This window comes from Lynx canadensis, chromosome C1 (genome assembly GCF_007474595.2).
Source record: "Lynx canadensis isolate LIC74 chromosome C1, mLynCan4.pri.v2, whole genome shotgun sequence".
Classification (NCBI taxonomy): Eukaryota; Metazoa; Chordata; class Mammalia; order Carnivora; family Felidae; genus Lynx; species Lynx canadensis.
Window position 1 is genome coordinate 53,064,939 of NC_044310.1, and position 23,187 is coordinate 53,088,125.

Genomic DNA, 23,187 nt, shown 5'->3' on the forward strand with positions numbered 1-23,187 from the left:
AAAGAAATACTACAAATACTAGAAATAGTATTAAAGAAATATTAGAAATAAAGAAATACCCTTATACCTTGTTATATAAAATTATATTGATAGCATATCTTTTCAAGAAATGTTTCTAGGGTTATCATCTAAATGTGTATTTGGATCTTGTTAAGTCCACTGATTTTGTTTGGTATTATTCTTAGAACCAAAGATAAATAAGCTTTCCTTTATCATTTGGCTGTAGCTGTACAATATAAAATAGAAATCTTAATAAGAAAATGTGGATAACAATACTTCTGGAAAAAAGGTATGGGATTTGTCTTTTCTTATGAAGATGAATTCTCTCCTAATTCAAATGAGAAGGATTTATATGAAGGCCTTTAATTTTCTTTCAGTTCTGAAGTTTTATGGTTCTAGAATAGTTAAAAAAAAAAACAACAACTAATTGACAAAAATAGCAAGTGGAATGTGATAATTTTAATCAATATCCAGAAATATCCCATAACTTAATATGTTCAAATATTAGGTTCCACAGATTTTTATTACACTGGACTGGATTTATTGAAGAATTGGCATTACTCTTTATGTATCTTTATTTTCTTGTACCTCCTAGTAAGCACCTACTCTTTTGTTTTTGATAAATAGGCTGCTTCTAAGAATCAGACTTCACTATTGGGAGAACCACCAAAAGAAATACGGCTCAGTAAAAATCCATACTTGAACTTGGCAAGTGTGTTGCCCAGTGTGTGCTTATCATGTAAGTGAGAGCTCAGTATTAATATTTTGGAGTTGTATTGAATATTTTCTATAATCAGTTTTACTTTAATTTTTAATTTAATGAAAGCAAATAATGCTTATTGACTAATTAAAGCTTAAGTTATGACCAGCCTTTAAATTGAAAGAGTAACTAAAATTAAGACACTTAAAATGCATTCTGATTATTTAAGGAAAATATCTTTTGTAATATTTTATTAAGAATATAATTAATTTATTGAATTATTGAATCATAATAGAAAATAATTGAGCAAAGGAATTATTGACAATACTATAATGCTTTGCAATACATACAGAACCGTATTTTTAAAAAAGAGCCTATGTAAGTAATCTACTATCCAGAATATTTGCAAACTACCCCAAAATATCTGAGCTAATGATAATTGGCAGAGGTTGAACTCTTGTTTACTCTCTTGAAAGGCCTTCTCAGGTCTTCAGTTAGAATAAGTTATAATTTAAAGGAAAATCACAAATGTGGTATATGCTCTGGGTACTGGGATAATCACTACAATGTTGGCTGTCAATTGGTATAACTGAAAAGTACCTTAATGTTCTTCAGTAGTGGAGTGGTTAAATAAAAATTAGTTCATCATAAAATAGAATACAGTATAATTTTTTTGGTAATTGAGGAAGAGGTACACGTACTAATATGAAATTATCTCTAAAGCAAATTAAGTGAAAAAAGTCAATGTAGGAACAAAGAGATTCCATTCATGTTTGTTTAAAGCTGTATATTCTTATGTGTGCATATTTAATGTATAAATGCATACAGTAAATTTTGGAAAATAAATTCTAAACTGTTACCTCTGGGAAAAAGAATAGGACTGAATGAAGGAGATTAAAGGTTTTAATATACATTCTTTGTATTTTATAAAGTATCCTCTTAAATGTAGACATTGATTTGTAATTTTTTTAAAGAGCCAGAAAAAAATTTAATGTGCTTCTCCCATGTCACATTTTTACCTCGTCTAAAAATGGATGGTTACAACTATTGCATTAAGAAGAACAGTTAGTTTACATTTGGTTTGCCTTCTTTAAAAACATTTTTTTAACTTATTTATATTTTAGAGAGAGAGAAAGTGAGAGGGAGAGACAGAGTATGAGCAGGGGTGGGGGAGGGTCAGAGTGAGAGGGAGAGACACAGAACTCCAAGCAGGCTCCAGGCTCCAGGCGCCGTGCTGTCAGCACAGAGCCCTACACGAGGCCCAAACTCATGAAACGTGAGATCATGACCTGAGTGGGGTTCAAACTCAAGAACCGTGAGATCATGACCTGAGCCGAAGTCTGGCACTTAACCGACTCAGCCACCCAGGCGCCCCTTGTTTGCCTTCTTTTAGAGATTAGATATAAATCTAAAAAATGTTTCCATCAAAATTATTTATCTATAGGGCAAACTTCCACTTTCAGTTGCTTTAAATGAACAAGACAACATCATATACTACATATTTTTCCCCTGGGCATAATAAATATAGACATATACTGGCTAATGAAAATTTGTGTTCTTTTTGGGAATACAAGTTTTGTATTTTGCTTATAACTTACAATAAAACAACTTTTAGCTGAAAATATGATTGATTTTGCCTTTAGCCCCTGCAAGTAAAACCACTCTACAGAAGACTGGAATTGCAAGCAACATTCTGGATGCAATCTCTCAGGGAAATGAATCACAACACACATTGGAAAAGTGCATTTCTTATTCTCAACCTTTTGGTGATTATGCACAGGTAAATGATTCTCAGGTATTGATATCTAGAAAAATTGGTTCAACTATATATTGAGCTCATATTCCTATAATTGTGATTGTGACTCCTATAATTGAAATTGTGATTCCTGTAATATTATAGGAAATATCATAGGAAAGTAAAATTGCATTCATCTATACAATATTCCTTGTTCATTTGGAGTTTTAGGCCATGTTCAAGAAATTAACTAGCATTTTACTAGATATTTCCCTCTCAGTGTTTACTCAGTGTTTGTTGACTAGTGGCCAACAAACTATAGACCAAATCCAGCCCACTACCTGTTTTTTTTTTTATTAATTTTTTTTAATGTTTATTTATTTTTGAGACAGAGAGAGACAGAGCATGAATGGGGGAGGGGCAGAGACAGAGGGAGACACAGAATCCAAAGCAGGCTCCGGGCTCTGAGCTCCGTCTCAAACCCACGGACTGTGATATCATGATCTGAGCCCAACCGACTGAGCCACCCAGGTGCCACCCCCCCCCACCTGTTTTGTAAATGAAGTTGTATTGGAATACCACCACATTCATTCATTTACATATCGTCTGTGGTTGTGTTGTGCCACAATGGTAGAGTTAAACAAAGACTATAGGACCCACAAGATTAAATATTTACTCTCTGGCTCTTTACAGAAAAACTCTGCTGACTTCTGGTTTTTATCAATGTACATCTGACTAAGGAACCCAAGGAAATGCCTCTGTTCTTCACCCCTGCTTACTGATACAGAAACATGATCATTATTGCAGGCATTATTCTGACATTTAAACCAATCAATCAATAACATAAAAAGTATTATATTCAAAAGGTATATTGTGCTATTATTTAAATAAGTCAATTTTACTTTGGCCTTTTCTCCTTCAGGTTATTTTCAGTGGCTTAAGCAGAGAGTGTATATGTTAGCAGTATAGGATTATATAATCGTGAGAGTCTTATAATTAACCATTCTGATTCTTTCTAATTTCTCAGCCTATCAGCTTCTCAGCTCTGTCCTAGCTGTGTGAGCAATGCTTCCACTTTGATTTCCTTGGAGCAACTGTGTTTGTCTCATCTGTCTCTAAAACCTTAGAAAAGAAAACCTGTGTGAATTCACTTGGAACAACTGATGCCTCATTATGCTTTAATGATAGGATACTAGAAACACAAGTGTAATAGTTTCTGTAAAAATGGTGCAGTTGAATATTCGAATACTGTATAATAAAGTCTCTTACCTACCCGTGGAAAAGATGGAGAAAACAGATTGAAAGATGATGTAAGTAGGTGGCAACAGACCTATATCTAAGGAATAGTAATCATGAATTAATACAGATACAACTTGGAAAGCATTCTCTTATATGTTTCTTAAGATTCCATTTTTGTTCCTTTATTAATATTTTAAGTAGTAATTGAGATAGGGACATTAATTGTATGCCAATTATATTTACAGGTGACAAAAGCCAAGGAAATTATCAGAGATGTGTGAAATCATTTATAAATAGTTTATAGTTCTGTAAATTAGAAACAGCCTAAATTTCCAACAATTTATAAGACTACGTAAACAAATCATGTCATATTTATCCCAGATATACAATGCAAATATTAAAAATCATGTAAAACACCATGTAAATTCATGGTAAATGTTTCATCATCTCTTGTTAATTTTTAAAATTTATATAGTCCTATACAATTTTATCTTCTTTACAAGGAACAAAATTCACTTTATAAACAGGAGGAAGCACAATAAACTTTTAAAAATTTATTTAAACATGTATGATTTAATTTTTATGTAACTTTTTTTTTTATCACTTAATTTTATCATGATACATGTGCTCTTTAATCCCTTCCCCCATTCCCCCTACCACCTCCTCTCTGTAACCATCACTTTGAGTCTGTTTCTTGGTTTGTCTCTATTTTCCCTTTGCTTGTTTGTTTTGTTTCTTAAATTCCAAATATGAGTGAGATCATATGGTATTTGTCTTTCTCTGATTTCTGTTGCTCAGCATAATACTCTCTAGCTCCACCTATGTTGTTGCAAATGGCAAGATTTCTTTTTTTTTCTTTTTTTTTTTATGGCTGAGTAACATTGCATTACAAATATATACCACATCTTTGTCCATTCGTCAGCGGACACTTGGGCTGCTTCCATATACTGGCTATTGTAAGTAATTCTGCAATAAACATAGGGGTGCAGGTATCCTTTTGAATTAATGTTTTTGTATGTTTTGGGTAAATGCCCAACGCTACTATTCCTGGATCATACAGTAGTTCTATTTTAAAAAAAAATTTTTTTAACCTTTATTTATTATTGAGAGATAGAGCATGAGCAGAGCAGGGGCGGAGAGAGAAGGAGACACAGAATCTGAAGCAGGCTCTAAGCTCCGAGCTGTCAGCGCACAGCCTGATGCGGGGCTCAAACTCACAAACTGCGAGATCATGAACTGAGCCGAAGTCGGATGCTTAACCAACTGAGCCACCCAGGCACCCCATAGTAGTTCTATTTTTAATATTTTGAAGAATTTTGATCCTGTCTTCCAAAGTGGCTGCACCAGTTTGCATTCTCATCAACAGTGCAAGAAGGTTCCTTTTTCTCCCCATCCTTGCCAACACTTGTTTTTAAAATTTTTTATTTTAGCCATTCTGACAGGTATGAGGGAATATCTCATTATAGTTTTGATTTGCATTTCCCTGATGATGAGTGATGTTGAGCATCTTTTCATGTGTCTTTTGGCCATCTATGTGTCTTCTTTGGAGAAATATCTATTTGTGTCTTCTGCCCATTTTTTAAATGGATTGTTCATTTTTTTGGGTGTTGAGTTGTATATTTTGGATACTAACCCTTTATCAGATATGTCATTTGCCAAGTATCTTCTCCCATTCAGTAGATTGCCTTTTATTCTCGTTGATGGTTCCCTTTGCTGTGCAGAAGCTTTTTATTTTGATGTAGTCCCAGTAGTTTATTTTTGCTTTTATTTCCCTTGCCTCAGGAGACCTCTAGAAAAGTGTTGCTATGGCCAGTGTCCGAGAGATTGCTGCCTCTGCTCTCTTCAAGGATTTTTATGGTTTCAGTCCTCACATTTAGGTCTTTAATCCATTTTTGGTTTATTTTTGTGTATGGTGAAAGAAAGTGGTTCACTTTTATTCTTCTGTATGTTGCTCTCCAGTTACTCCAGCACCACTGGTTGAAGAGACAGTCTTTTTCACATTGGATATTGATTCTTCCTTTGTTGAAGATTAATTGACCATGTGATTGTGGATTTATTTCTGGGCTTTCTGTTCTATTCCACTGATCTATGTGTCTGTTTTTATGCCAGTAGTATTCTGTTTTAATTACTACCACTTTGTAATGTAACTTGAAATCTGGAATTGTGACACCTCCAGTTTTATTTTTTCTTTTTTCAAGATTGCTTTGGCTACTTGAGATCCTTTGTGGTTCCATACAAATTTTAGGATTGTTTTTTCTAGTTCTGTAAAAAATGCTGTTGGTACTTTAATAGGGATCGCATTAAATCTGTAGATTGCTTTGGGTAGGGTAGACATTTTAATAATGTTGGTTTTTCCAATTCATGAGCATCAATGTCTTGTCATTTCTTTGCATCATCTTGAATTTCTTTCATCAATGTTTTGTAGTTTTCAGAGTATAGGTCTTTTATCCCTTTGGTTAAGTTTATTCCTACATATTTAATGTATTTGGTAAAATTATAAATGGGATTGTATTTTTATTTTTTTTATGCTTTATTTTGAGAGAGACAGCACAAATGGGCAAGGGGCAGAGAGAAGGAGAAAGAATCCCAGTCAGGCTCCACATTGTCAGCACAGAGCCCTTCATGAGGCTCCATCTCATGAACCCTGAGAACATGACCTGAGCTGAAATCAAGAGTCAGATGCTCAACCAACTGAGCCACACAGGCGCCTCAAGATTGTATTTTTATTATTAGTGTATAGGAATGCAACAGACTTTTGTACATTGATTCTAGATCTTGTGGCTTTACTGAATTCATTTATCACTTCTAGTGGTTTTTTGGTGGAGTCTTTAGGGTTTTCTATGGATGGTATTGTGTCATCCAGAAATACTGAATTTTATTTCTTCTTTACCAATTTAGATGTCTTTTATTTCTTTAGGTTGTCTAAATGCTGTGCCTAGGACTTGCAGTACTGTGTTGAATAAAAGTGGTGAGAGTGGACATCCTTGTCTTGTTCCTGACCTTAAGGGGAAAACTCTCAGTTTTTCCCCACAGAGTATAATGTTCACTGTGAGTTTTTCAAATAAGGCCTTTATTATGTTGATATATGTTTCCTCTAGACGTACTTTGCAGAGAGGTTTTATCATGAGTGGACATCATACTTTGTCAAATGCTTTTTCTGCACCTTTTGAAATGATCACACAATTTTTATCCTTTCTCTTACTGATGTGATGTATCATGTTGATTGTTTTGTGAATATTGAACCATTCTTGTGTCCTGGGGGAAAAAATTCCACTTAATTGTAGAGTATTGAGGATTTTTGCATCTATATTCACGAGAGATCTTGGCCTGTACTTCTCTTTGTGTGTGGTGGAGACAGGGGTGTGTGTCTGTATCTGGTTTTGGTATCAGGGTGATACTGGCCTCATAGAATTTTGAAATTTTCCTTCCTCTTCTATTTTTTTGGAACAGTTTGAGAAGAGTGGGTATTAACTCTTTTTTAAATGTTTGGTAGAATTTGCCTGTGAAACCATCTTGTCCTGGAGTTTTGGTTTGGGGAAATTTTTTTGATTTCTGATTCAGTTTCATTGCTGGTGATTGGTCAGTTCAAATTTTCTGTTTTTCCTCTGCCCTAGTTTTGATAGGTTATTTGTTTCTAGGAATTTATCTGTTTCTTCTAAGTTGTCCAGTTTGTTGGCATATAGGTTGTTTAAGTTTAAACCCATTCTTTACTCCTCTCCCCCAATATTTTAGGTATATGATGTCATATTTTACATCATTTTACTTTATGCGTCCATTGACTGATTTTTACAGAAATATTTTTATTTTTACTGCTTTTGTGTTTACTTTTCATACTCTCACTTATGGTCTTCCTTTCCACTCAAAGAGTCCTCTTTAATATTTCTTGTAGGACTGGTTTAGGGGTCATGAACTCCTTTAGTTTTTGTTGTCTGAGAAACTCTTTACGCTCCTTCTATTCAGAATGATAACCTTGCTGGATAGAGTGTTCTTGGTTGCATGTTTTTTTCTTTCAGCACTTTGAATATATCATGCCATTCCCTTCTGGCCTGCAAAGTTTCTACTGAAAAATCCTGATAACCTTATGGGGTTTCTCTCGTGTATAATTGTCTTCTCTTGCTGCTTTTAAAACTTTTTCTTTTTTGCTACTTTTTGCCATTTTAATTACTATGTGTCTTGGTATGGACCTCCTTGAGTTGAGTTTTAGAGGGGTCTCTGTGCCTCCTGATCTGGATGTCTACTTACTTTCCCAGATTATTTCCTTAAATAATTTTTTGCCCTCTTATTTCTTTCTTCTTCTGAGATCCCTATAATATGAATGTTATTATGCTTGATGAAATCAGTGAGTTCCCTAAGACTATTCTCAATTTGCATAATTTCTTTCCTTTGCTCAGTTTGGTTACTTTCCATTTCTCTGTGTTCCAAGTTATTAATTTGTTCCTCTGTTTCATCAAGCTCATTCCATCAAGTGTATTTTTAAGTAAATTTTATTGTGTTCTTGATCTCTGATTTTTTTTTTTTTTTTAAATCTCTGTGTTGTGTCTCACTGATGTCGTCTATACTTTTCTCCAGTTCAGGGAGTATATTTATGGTTGGCATATTACTTCTCTCCTTTCACTTTTGTCTCTTGCTGTGGTTTGGCCCATCTTTTGGAATGTGTTTCTGTCTCCTCATTTTCTCTGACTTCCTTTGTCTGTTTCTGTGTGTTAGGAAAGTCAGCTACTTTTCATGCTCTTAATGATAATAGCCTTATGAAGAATAGATCCTCTAGTATCCCACAGGGCAGTATCCCCTGTCACCCAGGGCCTGGAACTTCAGTGTCTCCTGTGTGTGTTGCATGTACCGTTCTGTTGAGTCTTGGCCTGATTTTCCTTCAGTCCAGTTGTCTGCAGAGGCTCTCTAGCAAGGTGTGCAACGGTCTGCTTGCTAAATGAGACCTGCCCCTGTTACTGCCAGAACTGAGGTCTCACAAAAGGTACAGGAGATGTGATCTGGTCTTCTCGGGGACGGGTTCACAGTGCCAAGCCTAGGGCATGTATGACTGGGAAGGGCAGATCTGCTGAAGACTGGGGCTGGGGGCTTGGAGTAAGCAAGTTAGGTAAGGAGAGTTGGTGCCATGCCGGTTCCCACAGATGGCCGTTGTTTATGCTGTGCGGTAGGGAGGGCAGTGGTGCCTGGCAGCTCCATTGTTCCTGGAGGAGTCTCCCTGTGATCCCTGTGTCTCCAGGCCATGCTCTGAGATGAGCAAATCCCACTCCTTCCTATCTACCCCCGCGTTTTCAAACTGCTGGTCTACACTGTATCTGCACAAGCTGTTTATTGTGCTGTTTCTTTAAGGTTGGGGGCTCTGCTTCCTACTGCCATTCAGGCTCTCCCAGAGCTCAGCCTGCTGTTTTTTAAAATTCCAGCCTTTAAGTCCTGCTGGTTTTAAGAACTCACAAAATTTGGCCCCTCTCACGTTCAAAAGCAAATATTGTGGAGATTTGTCCTCCCCATTCATGAGCTCCCCAGTGTGAAAATCTGTTTTCCACTCTTTTCTGTACCACTGGCTCCCTCCCCACCATGGACACCATGGTCTGTTTCACTCTCATACCATGTCATCACCCTTCCTACCTTCTTTATTATAGCCTCTTGCCTGCCTTTAGTTGTGGAGTTTGTTCTGCTGGTCTTTGGGTCATTTTCTAGGTTACTTACACTGAGAGGAGTGTTAGGTACTTGTATCCATAGAACAAGGCAATTGTAGGGTTGACCTACTCCACCTTCTGCCCAGCTGACATATATGATTTAATTTTTTCAAGTTAATTTTTTTCCTTACCTTTGCATTCATTTCACTTTTGAAATTTGTTCTTTTTTTTTTCAATAGCAGTTTTGCTTATTAGATTACTGTGGTTCATTGTATACTTCTCATAGCCTCAGAAAGACACTTCTCTATTCACTCGTGGAGAAATTCTGTGATAAAGAAGCCTTTTACATCACCAGTCTTCCTCCTGCCTCCATACTTGCTTACGCAGAGACACTGTGGATGTGGGAATCTTCCCTGGATTAAGATTCATCGTCCCCTTCAACAGTCTCTGTTTCTGCCTTGTGTTTGTTCATCAAGTGAGTTTTGTTCTCAGTCTTGTGTTTTCATCTTTGTGAAGTGAACTCGATTAGATGTTACTTATGGAATGAAGTAACTAGAAAAAAAAGTGGTTGTGTTTTAGGAATTCCTTTTATTTCTATTGCTGGAATGGAGGGAGAGGTCTAAGGAAAACAACATTGTTTTTGTTTTTGTTTTTTTTCAACGTTTATTTATTTTATTTTTGGGACAGAGAGAGAGCATGAACGGGGGAGGGGCAGAGACAGAGGGAGACACAGAATCGGAAACAGGCTCCAGGCTCTGAGCCATCAGCCCAGAGCCTGACGCGGGGCTCGAACTCACGGACCGCGAGATCGTGACCTGGCTGAAGTCGGACGCTTAACCGACTGCGCCACCCAGGCGCCCAGTTTTTGTTTTGTTTTTAACACTCGCTGTATGCTTTGTGATGTGAGCATTTAACCTTTTCTGATAACACTGTGAGACTGCCTCCCTAATACAAGTGGAAAAGAAGTTAATCGTTGTAAGTTCATGCAGTTAGCAGACAATTTCTGTGATAACAGAGTCCACATTATTTTCATTATACCATGGACAAGTTTCTTCGGGCATGGAAGTAGGGTCTCATAAAAACGTTTTTTTGTTTGTTTGTTTGTTTCTTTTGTGTTAGCTGCTATGCATAAGAATTAGAAGAGATGGATGTGTCGAGGTCCAGATGGATATAATAATCCTTAACTCGTATTCCAATATTGGTGAAGTTGCCTGTATCACATTATTTCTCCTGCAGATAACCATTATTAAAACTGGACTAAGTATGAAAGAAAAACAACTATCCAAAGGCTTGGGACATGATCAAAAGCAAGCAGAACCCGAAGGGGAATTAGTCCTTGAAAGATAGAAACAGCACTGGATGAGATCTGTCTTTGTGTGGCTGTTTGCCTAACACCACCTGTAGTCCATACATTTACTGGCTGGTGGGGTCCGAGCACCGAGTTCAGAACCATTAGCAAGGCTGAAAAGTAAGCATGAAGTCGCTGAAAAAGGGGTTGCTTAGGCAGGAGCCTCAAAATCTCTGTGTAAACTCAGGTGAAATACACTTAATTGACCCTCTGAAATATGTTTGTAAGGGAGATTCCGGGTCCTGGTGGAAAATAATAGCTAGAAGATAAGAACTGAGAACAGATTCGATTCCTCCCCTGCACAGAAGAGACAGAGTTTTGGAGTTTGAGTTCAGCAAAGTTATCTCCTTCTTATAAAAAAAAAAATCAGTAATCACCAGAGGAAGATTACACATGTATAGTCATTATGATGTACCATGTATAATGTTCAGTAAATAAACATTACTAGATAACTGAAGAAACAAGAAATGTGACCCACAATTAAGAAGAAAAGTAATTCGGGGCACCTGGGTGGCTCAGTCAGTTGCGTGTCTGACTTTGGCTCAGGTCACGATCTCACATTTCATGAGTTATAGCCCCGCGTCGGGCTCTGTGCTGATACCTCAGGGCCTGTAGCCTGCCTGGGATTCTATGTCTTCCCCTCTCTCTGTCCCTCCCCTACTCCCGCTCTGTCTGTCCCTCTCTCTCAAAAATAAACATTAAAAAATGTTTTTAAAAAGAAGAAAACTAATAGAAACTGACCCCAAGATGACCCAGATGTTGGTCTTAGTAGATAAGGTCTTATTTAAAGCAGCGATTATATGTTCAAGAACTTAAGGAAAATAAAGTCATAGTGAATAGGTGGGGATTTTCAGCAAGAAATATACACTAAAAAAGAAGTATAGCAACTCTACAATCGAAAAGTATAGTATCTGGAAACAAAAATACAGTGGATGGGCTTAGCAAAATATTGGAGAAAACTGGAAAAAAGTTATGATTAACATAAAGACAAAAAAATAATCTGAAAAACAGAAATGAGAATGAAAATCAGTGAACAGATCCTCAAGACCGGAGGGACAATATCAAGTAGTCTAAAATAAGTGTAATTGGTGTTCCAGAAGAAGACAGGTAACGCCACATGAAATATTTGAAAAAGTGTTAGTAAAAATATTCTAAATTGGGTGTAAAAACCCTACAGACCTAACAGGCTCAGACATCTCCCCTGCAAAGCAGGATAAATAAAAAGAACAACTTACCTAGACATATTAGTTAATATGATGAAAACCAAAGTTATAAAGAGAGCATCTTGAAAGCAACTAGATAAAAACAACGCACATTATTCCTAAGGCACAGTTTCTCAGCCTTGGTATTGTTGACATTCTGGGCTGGGTAGAGGGTGGGGAGACTATCCTGTGCATTGGAAGATATTTAGCAGTATCTTTCTTCTACCCCTTAGATTGCTCCTCATTGAGAACGACCGTGTTAAAACAACTGTAATATGTGGGTAAATAAAATACTATATATTTTCTCTATTTAAAAGCAAAACTATAACATTGTGGTGTGGGGTTTGTAATGTGCATAGATACAACATATTTGGTAATTGTACAAAGGACAGTATAGTATGGGGTGAATGAAAGTATAGTTGTGGGATTATTGCATTTTATATGAAGTAGAACAGTAACACTGAGTAGACTGTGATAAGTTATGGAACGCATTATAACCCATAGAGCAACCATTAAAAAAAAAATACAAAACAGTACACATAAAGTGTCAATAATTTAATGGAATTCTAAGAACATTTGATTAAGCCAAAAAATATCAGGAAAGGGGGGAAAAAACCCAGGATGAATAGAAAACAAATAGCTAGGCAGGAAACCTAAACTGAATGATAAGAATAGTTAAAATAGAGTACAAGCTCCAATTAAAGAGGTTTCCAGGGGCGCCTGGGTGGCGCAGTCGGTTAAGCGTCCGACTTCAGCCAGGTCACGATCTCGCTGTCCGTGAGTTCGAGCCCCGCGTCGGGCTCTGGGCTGATGGCTCAGAGCCTGGAGCCCGTTTCCGATTCTGTGTCTCCCTCTCTCTCTGCCCCTCCCCCGTTCATGCTCTGTCTCTCTCTGTCCCCAAAATAAATAAACGTTGAAAAAAAAAAAAGGTTTCCAGAGCAAGCTTTGACTATATACTTTCACCGCTTCTATTCAACATTTTGCTGGAAGTTTCAATCACTGCAGCAATGTTTTTTAAAGGGAATGTGAAATGGGAAGGAAAAGTAAAAATGTCTCTCTTTGCATATGATGACTTTGCATGAAAAACCCTTAAGAGTCTGAAAAGCAACCGATAAAACTAACAAACTTTGCAAAGTCACATGATAGAAGGGCAGAATGCAAAAATTAGTTGTATTTCTGTGTACAAGCAGCAAACAATTGGAAAATAAAGGTTTTTTTTTTTAATTTCCATTTACAACAGCATCAGACATGGAATACATAGCAATAAATTAACAAGATTTGTAAGAACAATGAAAACTACAAGACACTGCTGAGAGAAATTAAACGAGATGCCTGTGAATGGAAAGTTATATCATGTCAGTGAATTGGAAGACTTAATATTGGTAATATATCAGTTCTCCCCAGACTATCTATAGATTCAGTGTTACCCCAACTAGTTTTTCAGCAGCGTTTTTCTTAAATAGAAATTGACAAGCCAATTTTAAAAGTTTGTATTAAAATGCAAAGGAGCTGAAATACCCAAACAGTCTTACGAAAGAACAAATTTGGAGGACTTCCTCTATATGACTTCAAGATTTACTATAAAGTCCTATCGAGCATTGGGGTTTTGGCATAATGACGGGCAAATAGATCACTAGAACAGAATATGCCCATGCTTAAATGGCAAACTGCTTTTTGAAAGAGATGCCAAAACAATTCAATAGGTGAAGAATAGAAATGTTAGAACAACTGATTATCCATATTTGAAATCGTGAACCCTGACCCTTGCCTCAAACCGTACTCTAAAATTAATCTGCAGTGTATTATAGGCCTAAATGGAATATCCAGGCCAAATGGATATCAACAAAAAAAAGGGCACAATAAAAAGCTCTAAGTGTTCTCTCCTGAAAAAAAAAAAAAAACAACATCAATAAAACTGGAAATAATTATTAGGAAAGGACCAAACAGAAGTTCTAGATTCAAGTACAATAACTGAAATGAAAAATGTACCATGCATAGCAGATTTGAACAGGCAAAAAACCCAACATGTTAGGAAGATAAGTCAATTGAGAGTATCCAGCCTAAACGATAGAAAGACAATGAAGAAAAATGAACCGTAAAAAGGGTTGGCAATGATGTGGAGAAATTGGTACTCTCGGACATTGCCGGGAGGGAGTATAAAATGGCGCAGCTGTTTTAGAAAAATTTAGCAGTTCTTCAAAATGTTAAACACGCTTACCATATGACCTAGGAATCACATACCCAAGAGAATTGAAAATACAATGTCCACATACAAAATTGGACATTAACTTTATTTAATGTTTAATTTTGAGAGACAGAGTGCAAGCAGGGGAGGGGCAGAGAGAGAGGGAGACACAGAATCTGAAGCAGGCTCCAGGCTCTGAGCTGTCAGCACAGAACCTGACATGGGGGCTCCAACTCAAGAGAACTGCCAGATCGTGACCTAAGCTGAAGTCGGATGCTTAACCGACTGAGCCATCCAGGTGTCCTGGACACTAATTTTCATAGCAGCATTATTCATCATAACCAAAATGGAAATGATGCACATGTCCGTCAGTTGATGAGTGAATAAACAAAATGTGGCATATCCATACAATGAAATATTATGTAGCTATAAAAGAGATGGAATACTGATCCTTGTCACTACACGGCTGAACCTTGAAATCATTATGCTGAGCCAGATATGAAAGGTCACATATTACATGATTCTGTTTATATGAAATACCCAGAATAGGCAAACTCTTAGAGAAAGTAAACAGTTACTAGGGGTCAGGGAAATAGGTCAGGTACAGGGTGTCCTTTTGGAGTGATGAAAATGGTCTGGAATTAGATTGTGGTCATGGCTACACAGCCTTGTGAACATCAACAAATGTACTCAAAAAAAAAAAAAGCCTAACTGTACTAAACAGAGGGTGGCATTTTCACACAGTGTTTTAGAGATCCTGAAAGTAATGATAAGAAAACAAGTTAATTACACATCTAGTTCTAATTAGAAAACAATTTAAAATGGGCTATACATCCTATTTCTCTAGTCGATTATAATATTTGAGTACTGCTATTGAGCCGAAGTTATTTTCTCAAAAAGTGTACTTCTTAAATATTCTTTTTAAACGTTTTTAAATAAATTTTTTAAAGTTTTTATTTATTTATTTTGAGGGAGGGAGGGGGAGAGAGAGAGAGAGAGAGAGAATGAATGTGAGCCCGGGAGGGGCAGAGAGAGAGGGAGGGAGAGAGAATCCCAAGCAGGCTCTGCCCTGCCATTGCAGAGCCTGATGCAGGGCTTCAACAACCCTTGAACTGAGATCATGACCTGAGCTGAAATCAAGAGTCAGATGCTTAACTGGCTACACCACCCAGGCTGCCCTTAAAAATTCTTTTATTGAGAAAATTTAAATAAAAAATAGATGTAGTTATTTAAAAATCTATGATAACTGGCAATGATAGTATCATGATAGTCAGCTATATAATCCTATTAATTTGAATGGATGGATGGATTTTGAAATGTCAGGTTCTGAGGGAGGTACATCTATGTCAGATGGTTGGGAGAAGCCTACCTTAAGGGAAAAGGCTTTGAGCCAATTTATTAAGTTTTTATTAAATGCCTATACCTAACATCTAATTAAAATCTGTCAAAAACAAGACATTCCTTCCTCCCCACTTTTAAAGTAGGTAAAATAGATCAAAATTTCACTTAAGTATCTTTTCAGTTTGACTTAGTAATTAGTTTTAATTATGTAAAGAATAATAAGAATTATTTCTGCTGTGTCATAGGACTGTTAAAATTGTGATTTGGGATTTTCACGGGACACTTGCCGTCTGGTATGTCTCAGGTTAAGAGAACACGATTTACCTGCCTGTTATACTCTTGTGTTGCCCTTGGTTACCGGGGTGTTTCCTGCAAGGAAGCCGATTGCCTGTTTCAGGGAATCCACCACAGAATGTGTGCTAAGACTGTGTGATGAGGAAATAGGAAATAAAACTAAAAAATGAACAAAAAGGTCCGCTTGGCGTTCAGTCCTTTAACATGGAGCCCAATGCTGCCACCTAGTGGGAAAATAGTACAGGGAGACCTGCCAAAAAGATTTTTGTGACAAAAGGAATCTCGTGACAAACACGAACATATAGAATGTTCTTAAAAACCTAAGTCTACTTGAAACAATAATTATGAAATCACAGATTATATTAACTCTAGCCAATAATTTAGAAAATACTTTAAAAATGATTTTTGCTAAAAACTGTAATTAAAGGAAAACAATAATTTGGAATTGATTTAGTTACCCTCACTGCTTTAAAATCTTTTGTTTATAAACCAAATCAGTTTTTTAAACGTTAAAAAAATCAATAAAATGAGTGTGCAATTTAAAGCTAGTTTTGAATTGCTACTCTGACTTGTTAGTCTAATTTTTCAAAGGATTTTAATGTGTGTATTTTGATATTTTGAGAGTGCTTATTAAGCATTCTTAGGGGCGCCTGGGTGGTTCACTTGGTTACTTGTCCAACTCTTGATTTCAGTTCAGGTCGTGATCTCACAGTGGTGAGATCAAGGCCCATGTCAGGCTCTGCGATGAGTGTGGAGCCTGCTTACAATTTTCTGTCACGCTCGCTCACTTTTCTCTCGCACACGTGCGTGCACACTCTCACTAAATTTTTTTTTTAAAAAAACATACTTAAACCTAAGGTATAGAATTTGTATACCTTGGTACGCTGAAACTAGTGGGGCACTGAAATTTTACTTTTATTTTTTGGAACGTGCTACAATACTTTTGGAGGATCAGTCCTTCAATTCAAAGTTAAGACGTAATGTTACTCATGAAGAAACGCAAGTAGCTGAGAAGCAAAAATTAATGTGAAAATTGAAAACATCTATGCATATATGTAAGGAAGAGACGTTGTATCCTGAATGTCAGAAAATAAAGGAAAGTGGGTTTTAAAACATTTTTAACTGCGGAAAAGAGAAAAACTGTACTTAAATAAAATTTTATGCTTAATGCAGAAAAGAGGAATGAATTCATGTTTGTTTAGGTATAAAGTCCAAAAAGCTGGACTTGAAACCATAAGAAAGGAATATTAAGGGTTTGATTCAGATTCTAGAAGAACCTGTGCAGTTGTTCATTTTCGGCTTTCCATCTCCTCTGACTTCTCTAATAAGACAAGACTTGGAGAAGTAAAGTGGGGCTAAAGGTTAAGGTGAGGCTGAGGAGCCCTAAGTGGAGGCAGAATTTTCCAAAAAACAATTTGTATATTTAGAGGACACGAAGTCGTTGCATTCCTTTCGGAAGAGCCCGAGTGATAAACGTTGTGAATTTGGACCAGTAGCCGAGGAGCTGAATCAGATTCACTATAAAGTGCCCCAAAGTGGGACGCCCGGGTGGCTCAGTTAGTCAATTAAGTGTCCGACTTCACCTCAGGTCATGGCCTTGTGGTTCACGAGATGGAGCCCCGCATTGGGCTCTGCATGGTGGTGCAGAGCCTGCTTGGGCTTCTGTCTCTCCTCCCCTCTCTCTGCTCCTTCCCCACTTGTGCATGTGCTCTCTCTCTAAATAAATAAATAAATAGACTTAAAAAAAAAAAAAAGAGCCCAAAGGAATCTCACTGAGGGATATTCAAGATGCTGTTTTCATGAATTCTTCCGTGAGCTTTTATTTATTTTTTTTTTTTTTAATTTTTTTTTTTCAACGTTTATTTATTTTTGGGACAGAGAGAGACAGAGCATGAACGGGGGAGGGGCAGAGAGAGAGGGAGACACAGAATCGGAAGCAGGCTCCAGGCTCTGAGCCATCAGCCCAGAGTCTGACGCGGGGCTCAAACTCACGGACCGCGAGATCGTGACCTGGCTGAAGTCGGACGCTTAACCGACTGCGCCACCCAGGCGCCCCTTCTGTGAGCTTTTAAAAACTAGCCTTAAGTTCTGTTCCTGAAGTGAACCTAAATATTGAGCTTAAGACACATCTTAAATATACAACTTTGCCTGTCAAAAAGAAACCGTGATATTCCAAATTCACATGGAAATAAAATTAGTCTCCATTTACGTGAAGATAAAAATACTTTAATTAAAGGAAGAAAATATTTCTTCAAACGCAAAAATAAAATAGCAATTGCATAAGTACAGAATGGGCCTCACAGTAATTGTGTGCAAAGAAAAAAAATGCATTTTTAAAAATAAGGAAGATTGGAATAATGTAAAGGACACCAACATGAGAAAAAATGAGTTGGATTCATGGCTCTAACATTTAATAACCTTGTGATTTCAGGCAAGTCCCGTAAGTTATCCAAGCTTCTGTTTTCACACCTATTCACTGGAGATCGTTCCTTTTTTGCTTACTGCACAGGGCCGATGTCGGTGATACAGTGTAGACTATCATCATAATTAAATTTTGTCAGTTTGTCTTTCAGGTGTATTATGGTTTGGATATTTTGCTAATTTGATCCCCACCTGAATAGTAGACATTCTCTTCTACTCAGGACCTTTCTTTAGTGTCTCCAGTGCATAAATGCCCATCAAATTGTTTTTTCAGATTTTCAGACTATATCACTTTCTTTCTTGTAAAATTTTAATCAAGGTTTTAAGTCACATATAATCCGTGTGTTTGCCCACATGCATATATCTAGTGCCTATCTCTGATTACCATATTTGTAATAGAGCTGCTTATTAATTTTGCTAGATTCCAAGATCAAATAGATTATTCTGCTTATAATCTTAGCCTGGCATTCCAGCCCCTCCATGACTGAGGCCAGCTTGCCTTTCCAACCTCATTTGCTGCTACGCTCTTCCACGGACCAGCCGCTCTGCCCCATCACAGGCCCGTGAGTTCTTACTACCTGCCTTGCTCAGGCATTTCCTCTCTGCTAGAACAGTCATTCCCGGTCTCCTCATGTCCATACCCAGTATCATCTCCAAATCCAAATTCTGATGCCTTCTCATCCGTGAAACTTCACCTCTCAAACCTTCCTCTCCCATTTTCCCTTCTATGAAAACGCTTGAGCACTTTGCCTCTATTTCTCTTTTGGCATGGTGGTGTTCTCCTTTTAGAAATATGTTTTGTACTTTTCTTACTTCCCCTATGATATGAGCTGTTAGAGGGCACAGTCCAAACTTCATTTTTCTAGGTAACTGTATAGCACACAGCCCAGTGACCTCAATAGTTGTCCACAAAGAAATGGGTGTCTGTGACCTACGAATATGAAATAGAGGGAAGAGTATTTGCCTGTTTTACATATACTCTTCCCCTCTTTTGTGGTCCCCCCCCCCTTTCTGATCCAGATTACTTCTCCTAGAACACTGAGCTTTGTTTCAAAAATCTTAATTATCATCACCTCCCATTGTACCCAACAATCCTTTCACTAAAAATTAGATATCTTTGATAGAATGTATCAGAAAAATTTCGTTTGCTCCCAGTATCATATGGGTGATAATGATGTCCATTTTCATTTCCTCTTCTTACTGCTAATTCTTGTGCTGCTCAGTGGAGTGTTTTGCTGATCTACATCTCACTTGATTCTTACTTCAATAGTGTGTGTATATATATACATACACACCATTGAAGTAAGAATCAATGGTGTGTGTATATATATACATACACACCATTGAAGTAAGAATATATATACCATTGAGATATATATATATACCACTGAAGTATACTATATATATATATATATACCACTGAAGTATACTATATATATATATATATATATATATATATATATATATATGTATACACACACACACACACACACACACACATACACGGTACACAACTGGGAAGTCCTTTCGGTGGAAGCACATAATTTCCTACCTGGCTTCTGAGAATAAAGATAGTATAAAGAAAGAGAGAAAAATTCAAAGTATTGATTTGCTTTATACTAAGACATGAAACATGGATTACTTCATAGCAGGAAGATTCAAGGGAAAGGAATTCAAAGTGTATGATTTCTAGACCCCGGAGTGAGGTATTATTTCTCTCCCTGTCATCTTTGAAAAATGAATTGGGCTGTCAAATAAGTAGCTTTTCAAAATTTAATTTAATGGACTAACCATTTATTAGAGGAAGAACACTAATAAGAAAAAGAGTTCTTTATACCTGAAGCTAAGGGTCTGACAGTGATACTGTGCACAGTCTGACACGCAGGAAGGTCACCAACAGAGGGACTCCAGCAAAAGGCAGATGAAGAGAATAATTAGAGGCTTGATATTGGAGGAATCCCAGTCTCAGTACGCAATTTTGTTGCAGGCAATCTTTATCTAGGGTGGAATCTCTCTTTTTTTTTTAATTGAGATACAGTTGATATATAACATTATATTGATTTTGGGTTTACAACATGATACTTGCATATATTGTGAAATGTTCACTACAGTAAGTCTAGTTTAACATCCATCACCACACATAGTTACAAATTTCTTTTTTTCTTGTGATGAGAACATTTACAGTCTACTCTTGCAACCTTTAAATATGCAATACGGTATTAGTCGCCATGTTGTACATGACGTCTCCAGGACTTATTTATCTGTTAACTGGAAGTTTGTACCTTTTAACCACCTTTACCCATTTCACTCATCCCCACTCCCCATCCCCCACCATCTCTGGCAACCACCTATCTGTGTTCTGTATCTATAGTTTAATTAGCTTTGTTCTGCTTGTTTTTTAGATTCCACATATAAGTGAGGTCATACAGTATTTGCCCTTCTGTGTCTGACTTATTTATCATAATGCCCTCAAGGTCCACCTATGTTGTCACGAATGACAAGATTTTCTCCTTTTTTATGGCTGATATTTCTTTTTCTCCCTTTCTCTTTTTCTCCCCCTCCCTTCTTGTGTGTGTGTGTGTGTGTGTGTGTATGAGAGAGAGAGAGAGACAGAGAGAGAGAGAGAGAGAGATTCTCTGTACCCGTTCATCCATTGATGGACACTTAGGTTGCTTTCATGTCTTTTTTTTTTTAATGTTTGTTCATTTTTGAGAGAGAGGCAGAGCATGAGTGGGGGAGGAGCAGAGAGGGAGACGCAGAATCCCAAGCAGGATCCAGGCTCCAAGCTGTTAGCACAGAGTGCGATGCAGAGCTTGAACTCAAAAACCTTGAGATCATGACCTGAGCTGAAGTCGGATGCTTAACTGGTTGAGCCACCCACGTGCCCCAACTCATGTCTTGGTTATTGTAAATAATGCTGCAATGAACATGGGGGCCCAGATATCACTTGTGAGTTAATGTTTTCATTTCCTTCAGATAAATACTCAAAAGTAGAATTACTGGATCAAATGGTAGATTAATTTTTTGAGGAACCTCCATAGTTTTGTTCATAGTGGCTGCACCAATTTATATTCCCAGTAGTGCCTAAATGCTCCCTTTTCTGCACATCTTCACCAATGCTTGTTATCTTGTCTTTTTTTTTGTTAAGCTTTTTAATTCCAATATAATTAATATCTTCTGTGTTTTTGATAATAGCCATTCTAATAAGTGTGAGGTGATATCTCATTTTCACTCCTTCCATGGTTGAGGCCAGCATGTCTTTCTAACTTTGTTTGCTGCTGTCTTCCCTGGACCAGCTGATATGTCCCATCACATGCTCCTGTGTTCCTGCCATTGAACATCTTTTCATGTACCTAGTGGCCATCTTATGTCTTCTTTGGACAGTTGTCTATTCATATCTTCTGTCCATTTTATAGTAGAGTTGGGTTTTTTTTGTTTTGTTTTGTTTTTTGCTGTTGAGTTGTGTGAGTACTTTATATATTTTGGACATTAACCCATTATTAGATATATGATTTGCACATATTTTCTCCTTTAGTAGGTTGTTCATTTTGTTGATAGTTTTCCTGTGCTGGGCAGAAGCTTTTTGGTTTCTTGAGCTCCCATTTCTCTGTTTTTACTTTTGTTTCCTTTCCTTTTGGTGTTAAACCCCAAAATCATCACCAAGACTGATGCCAAGGAGCTCACCACCTGTTTTCTTGTAGGAGTTTTACTGTTTCAGGTTTGCTGAAAAATCTGCTTATGGGGTTCCTTTCATTAAAAACATGCTTTTCCCTTGCTGTTTTTAAGAGTCTCTCCTTGTCTTTAATGTCTCATAATTTAATTATAATATGTCTCAGTGTATGTCTCTTTTAATTCATCTTGTATGGTACTCTTTGGGTGTTATAGATCTTGATGTCTCTTTCCTCAGGGCAGGGAAATTTTCATCCATTAATTCTTTGAAAAAGTCTTCTGCCCCTTTTGTTCTCTCCTTCCCTTCTTATATTGATCTACTTGATGGTGATTCATATGTCTCTTAAGCTCTCTTCGTTCTTTTTTTTTCCATCTCTGATTGGATTAATTCCACTGATCTGTCTTCAGGATCATTAATGCTTTTTTTCTGGGTGATCGAATCTGCTGTTGAAAGTTTCTATTGAATTTTTTTTCAGTTGAGTTGTATTCTTCAGCTCTGAATTTTCTGTTTGTACTTTTAAAATTTTTTCTGTCTCTGTTGAAATTCTCACTTTGTTCATGCATTATTTTTGACTGTTATTTTGAACTCCTTTCAGGTAAACCACTTACCTCTTTTTAATTACAATCTGTTTCTGGATCTTTATCTTGATCTTTTGTCTGCAACACATTTTTCTGTTTCTTCATTTTCCTTGACTCTCCGTCTCTCTCTGTTTTTGCACATTAGATAAAACAGCCACCTCTCCCAGTCTTGCTAGAATGGTCTCGTATAGGGGATGAGCCTGGCCTGAGCTCTTAGTTGTCCCTCAAACGTTTGTGATTGACCAAGTTTTCTTCCTTGTTCTTATGACTCCCTGTAGTTGAGATTGTGCTAAGACTTGTCAGTATCCCAAAAGGATGAATTTCAGTTAGCACCTAGATGCAGGCTGATTAGATTCTGGACATTCAGGCAGCAGCTGAGAAAGTATGTAGTTAAACTTCTTCCAGGGAGAAATATAAATGGAAGTTTTTGCCTCTTTCCTCTGTGCTGGGCCCAGGTGTATAGTCATAGGTGGGGAGTAGAGAGGATATCCCTGCATCCATTAAGAAATTGTTTTCTGTTTGCTACAGTGCTGTGGGACTCATGAATATTGTGTCTTGTTGGCTATCAGAATCAGGCAATCCAGGGACCATACCTTGAATAGCAGCTAGAAAAGCTGGGGCACAGACATGTGTAAAAACTTCTTCTAGGGAGATACTAGTGACTTGGAGTGGGCTGGAAGAGAAGGTGGGTTTGGTTTTTGTTTGTTGATGGTTTCCTTCACTGTGCAAAAAGCTCTTTAGTTTGATATAATCCCAATTGTGCTTTTTGTTTGTTTGTGTTGGGGTTTTTTGCTTTTATTTTCCTTGGCAGAGACATATCCAGAAAAATATTGCCAAGTTTGATATCGAAGAG

General features: G+C 37.1%; 1 protein-coding gene across 1 annotated transcript in view; it reads left to right on the forward strand.

Annotated features, from left to right (window-relative positions):
- RAVER2 (ribonucleoprotein, PTB binding 2) overlaps positions 1 to 23,187 on the forward strand; it is a 92,627-nt gene that overhangs the window by 60,761 nt on the left and 8,679 nt on the right. The window contains exons 10-11 of the mRNA XM_030325980.1: positions 628 to 739; positions 2,344 to 2,480. Coding sequence (XP_030181840.1) covers positions 628 to 739; positions 2,344 to 2,480 — 249 coding nt within the window. The remainder of the gene's footprint in view (positions 1 to 627; positions 740 to 2,343; positions 2,481 to 23,187) is intronic.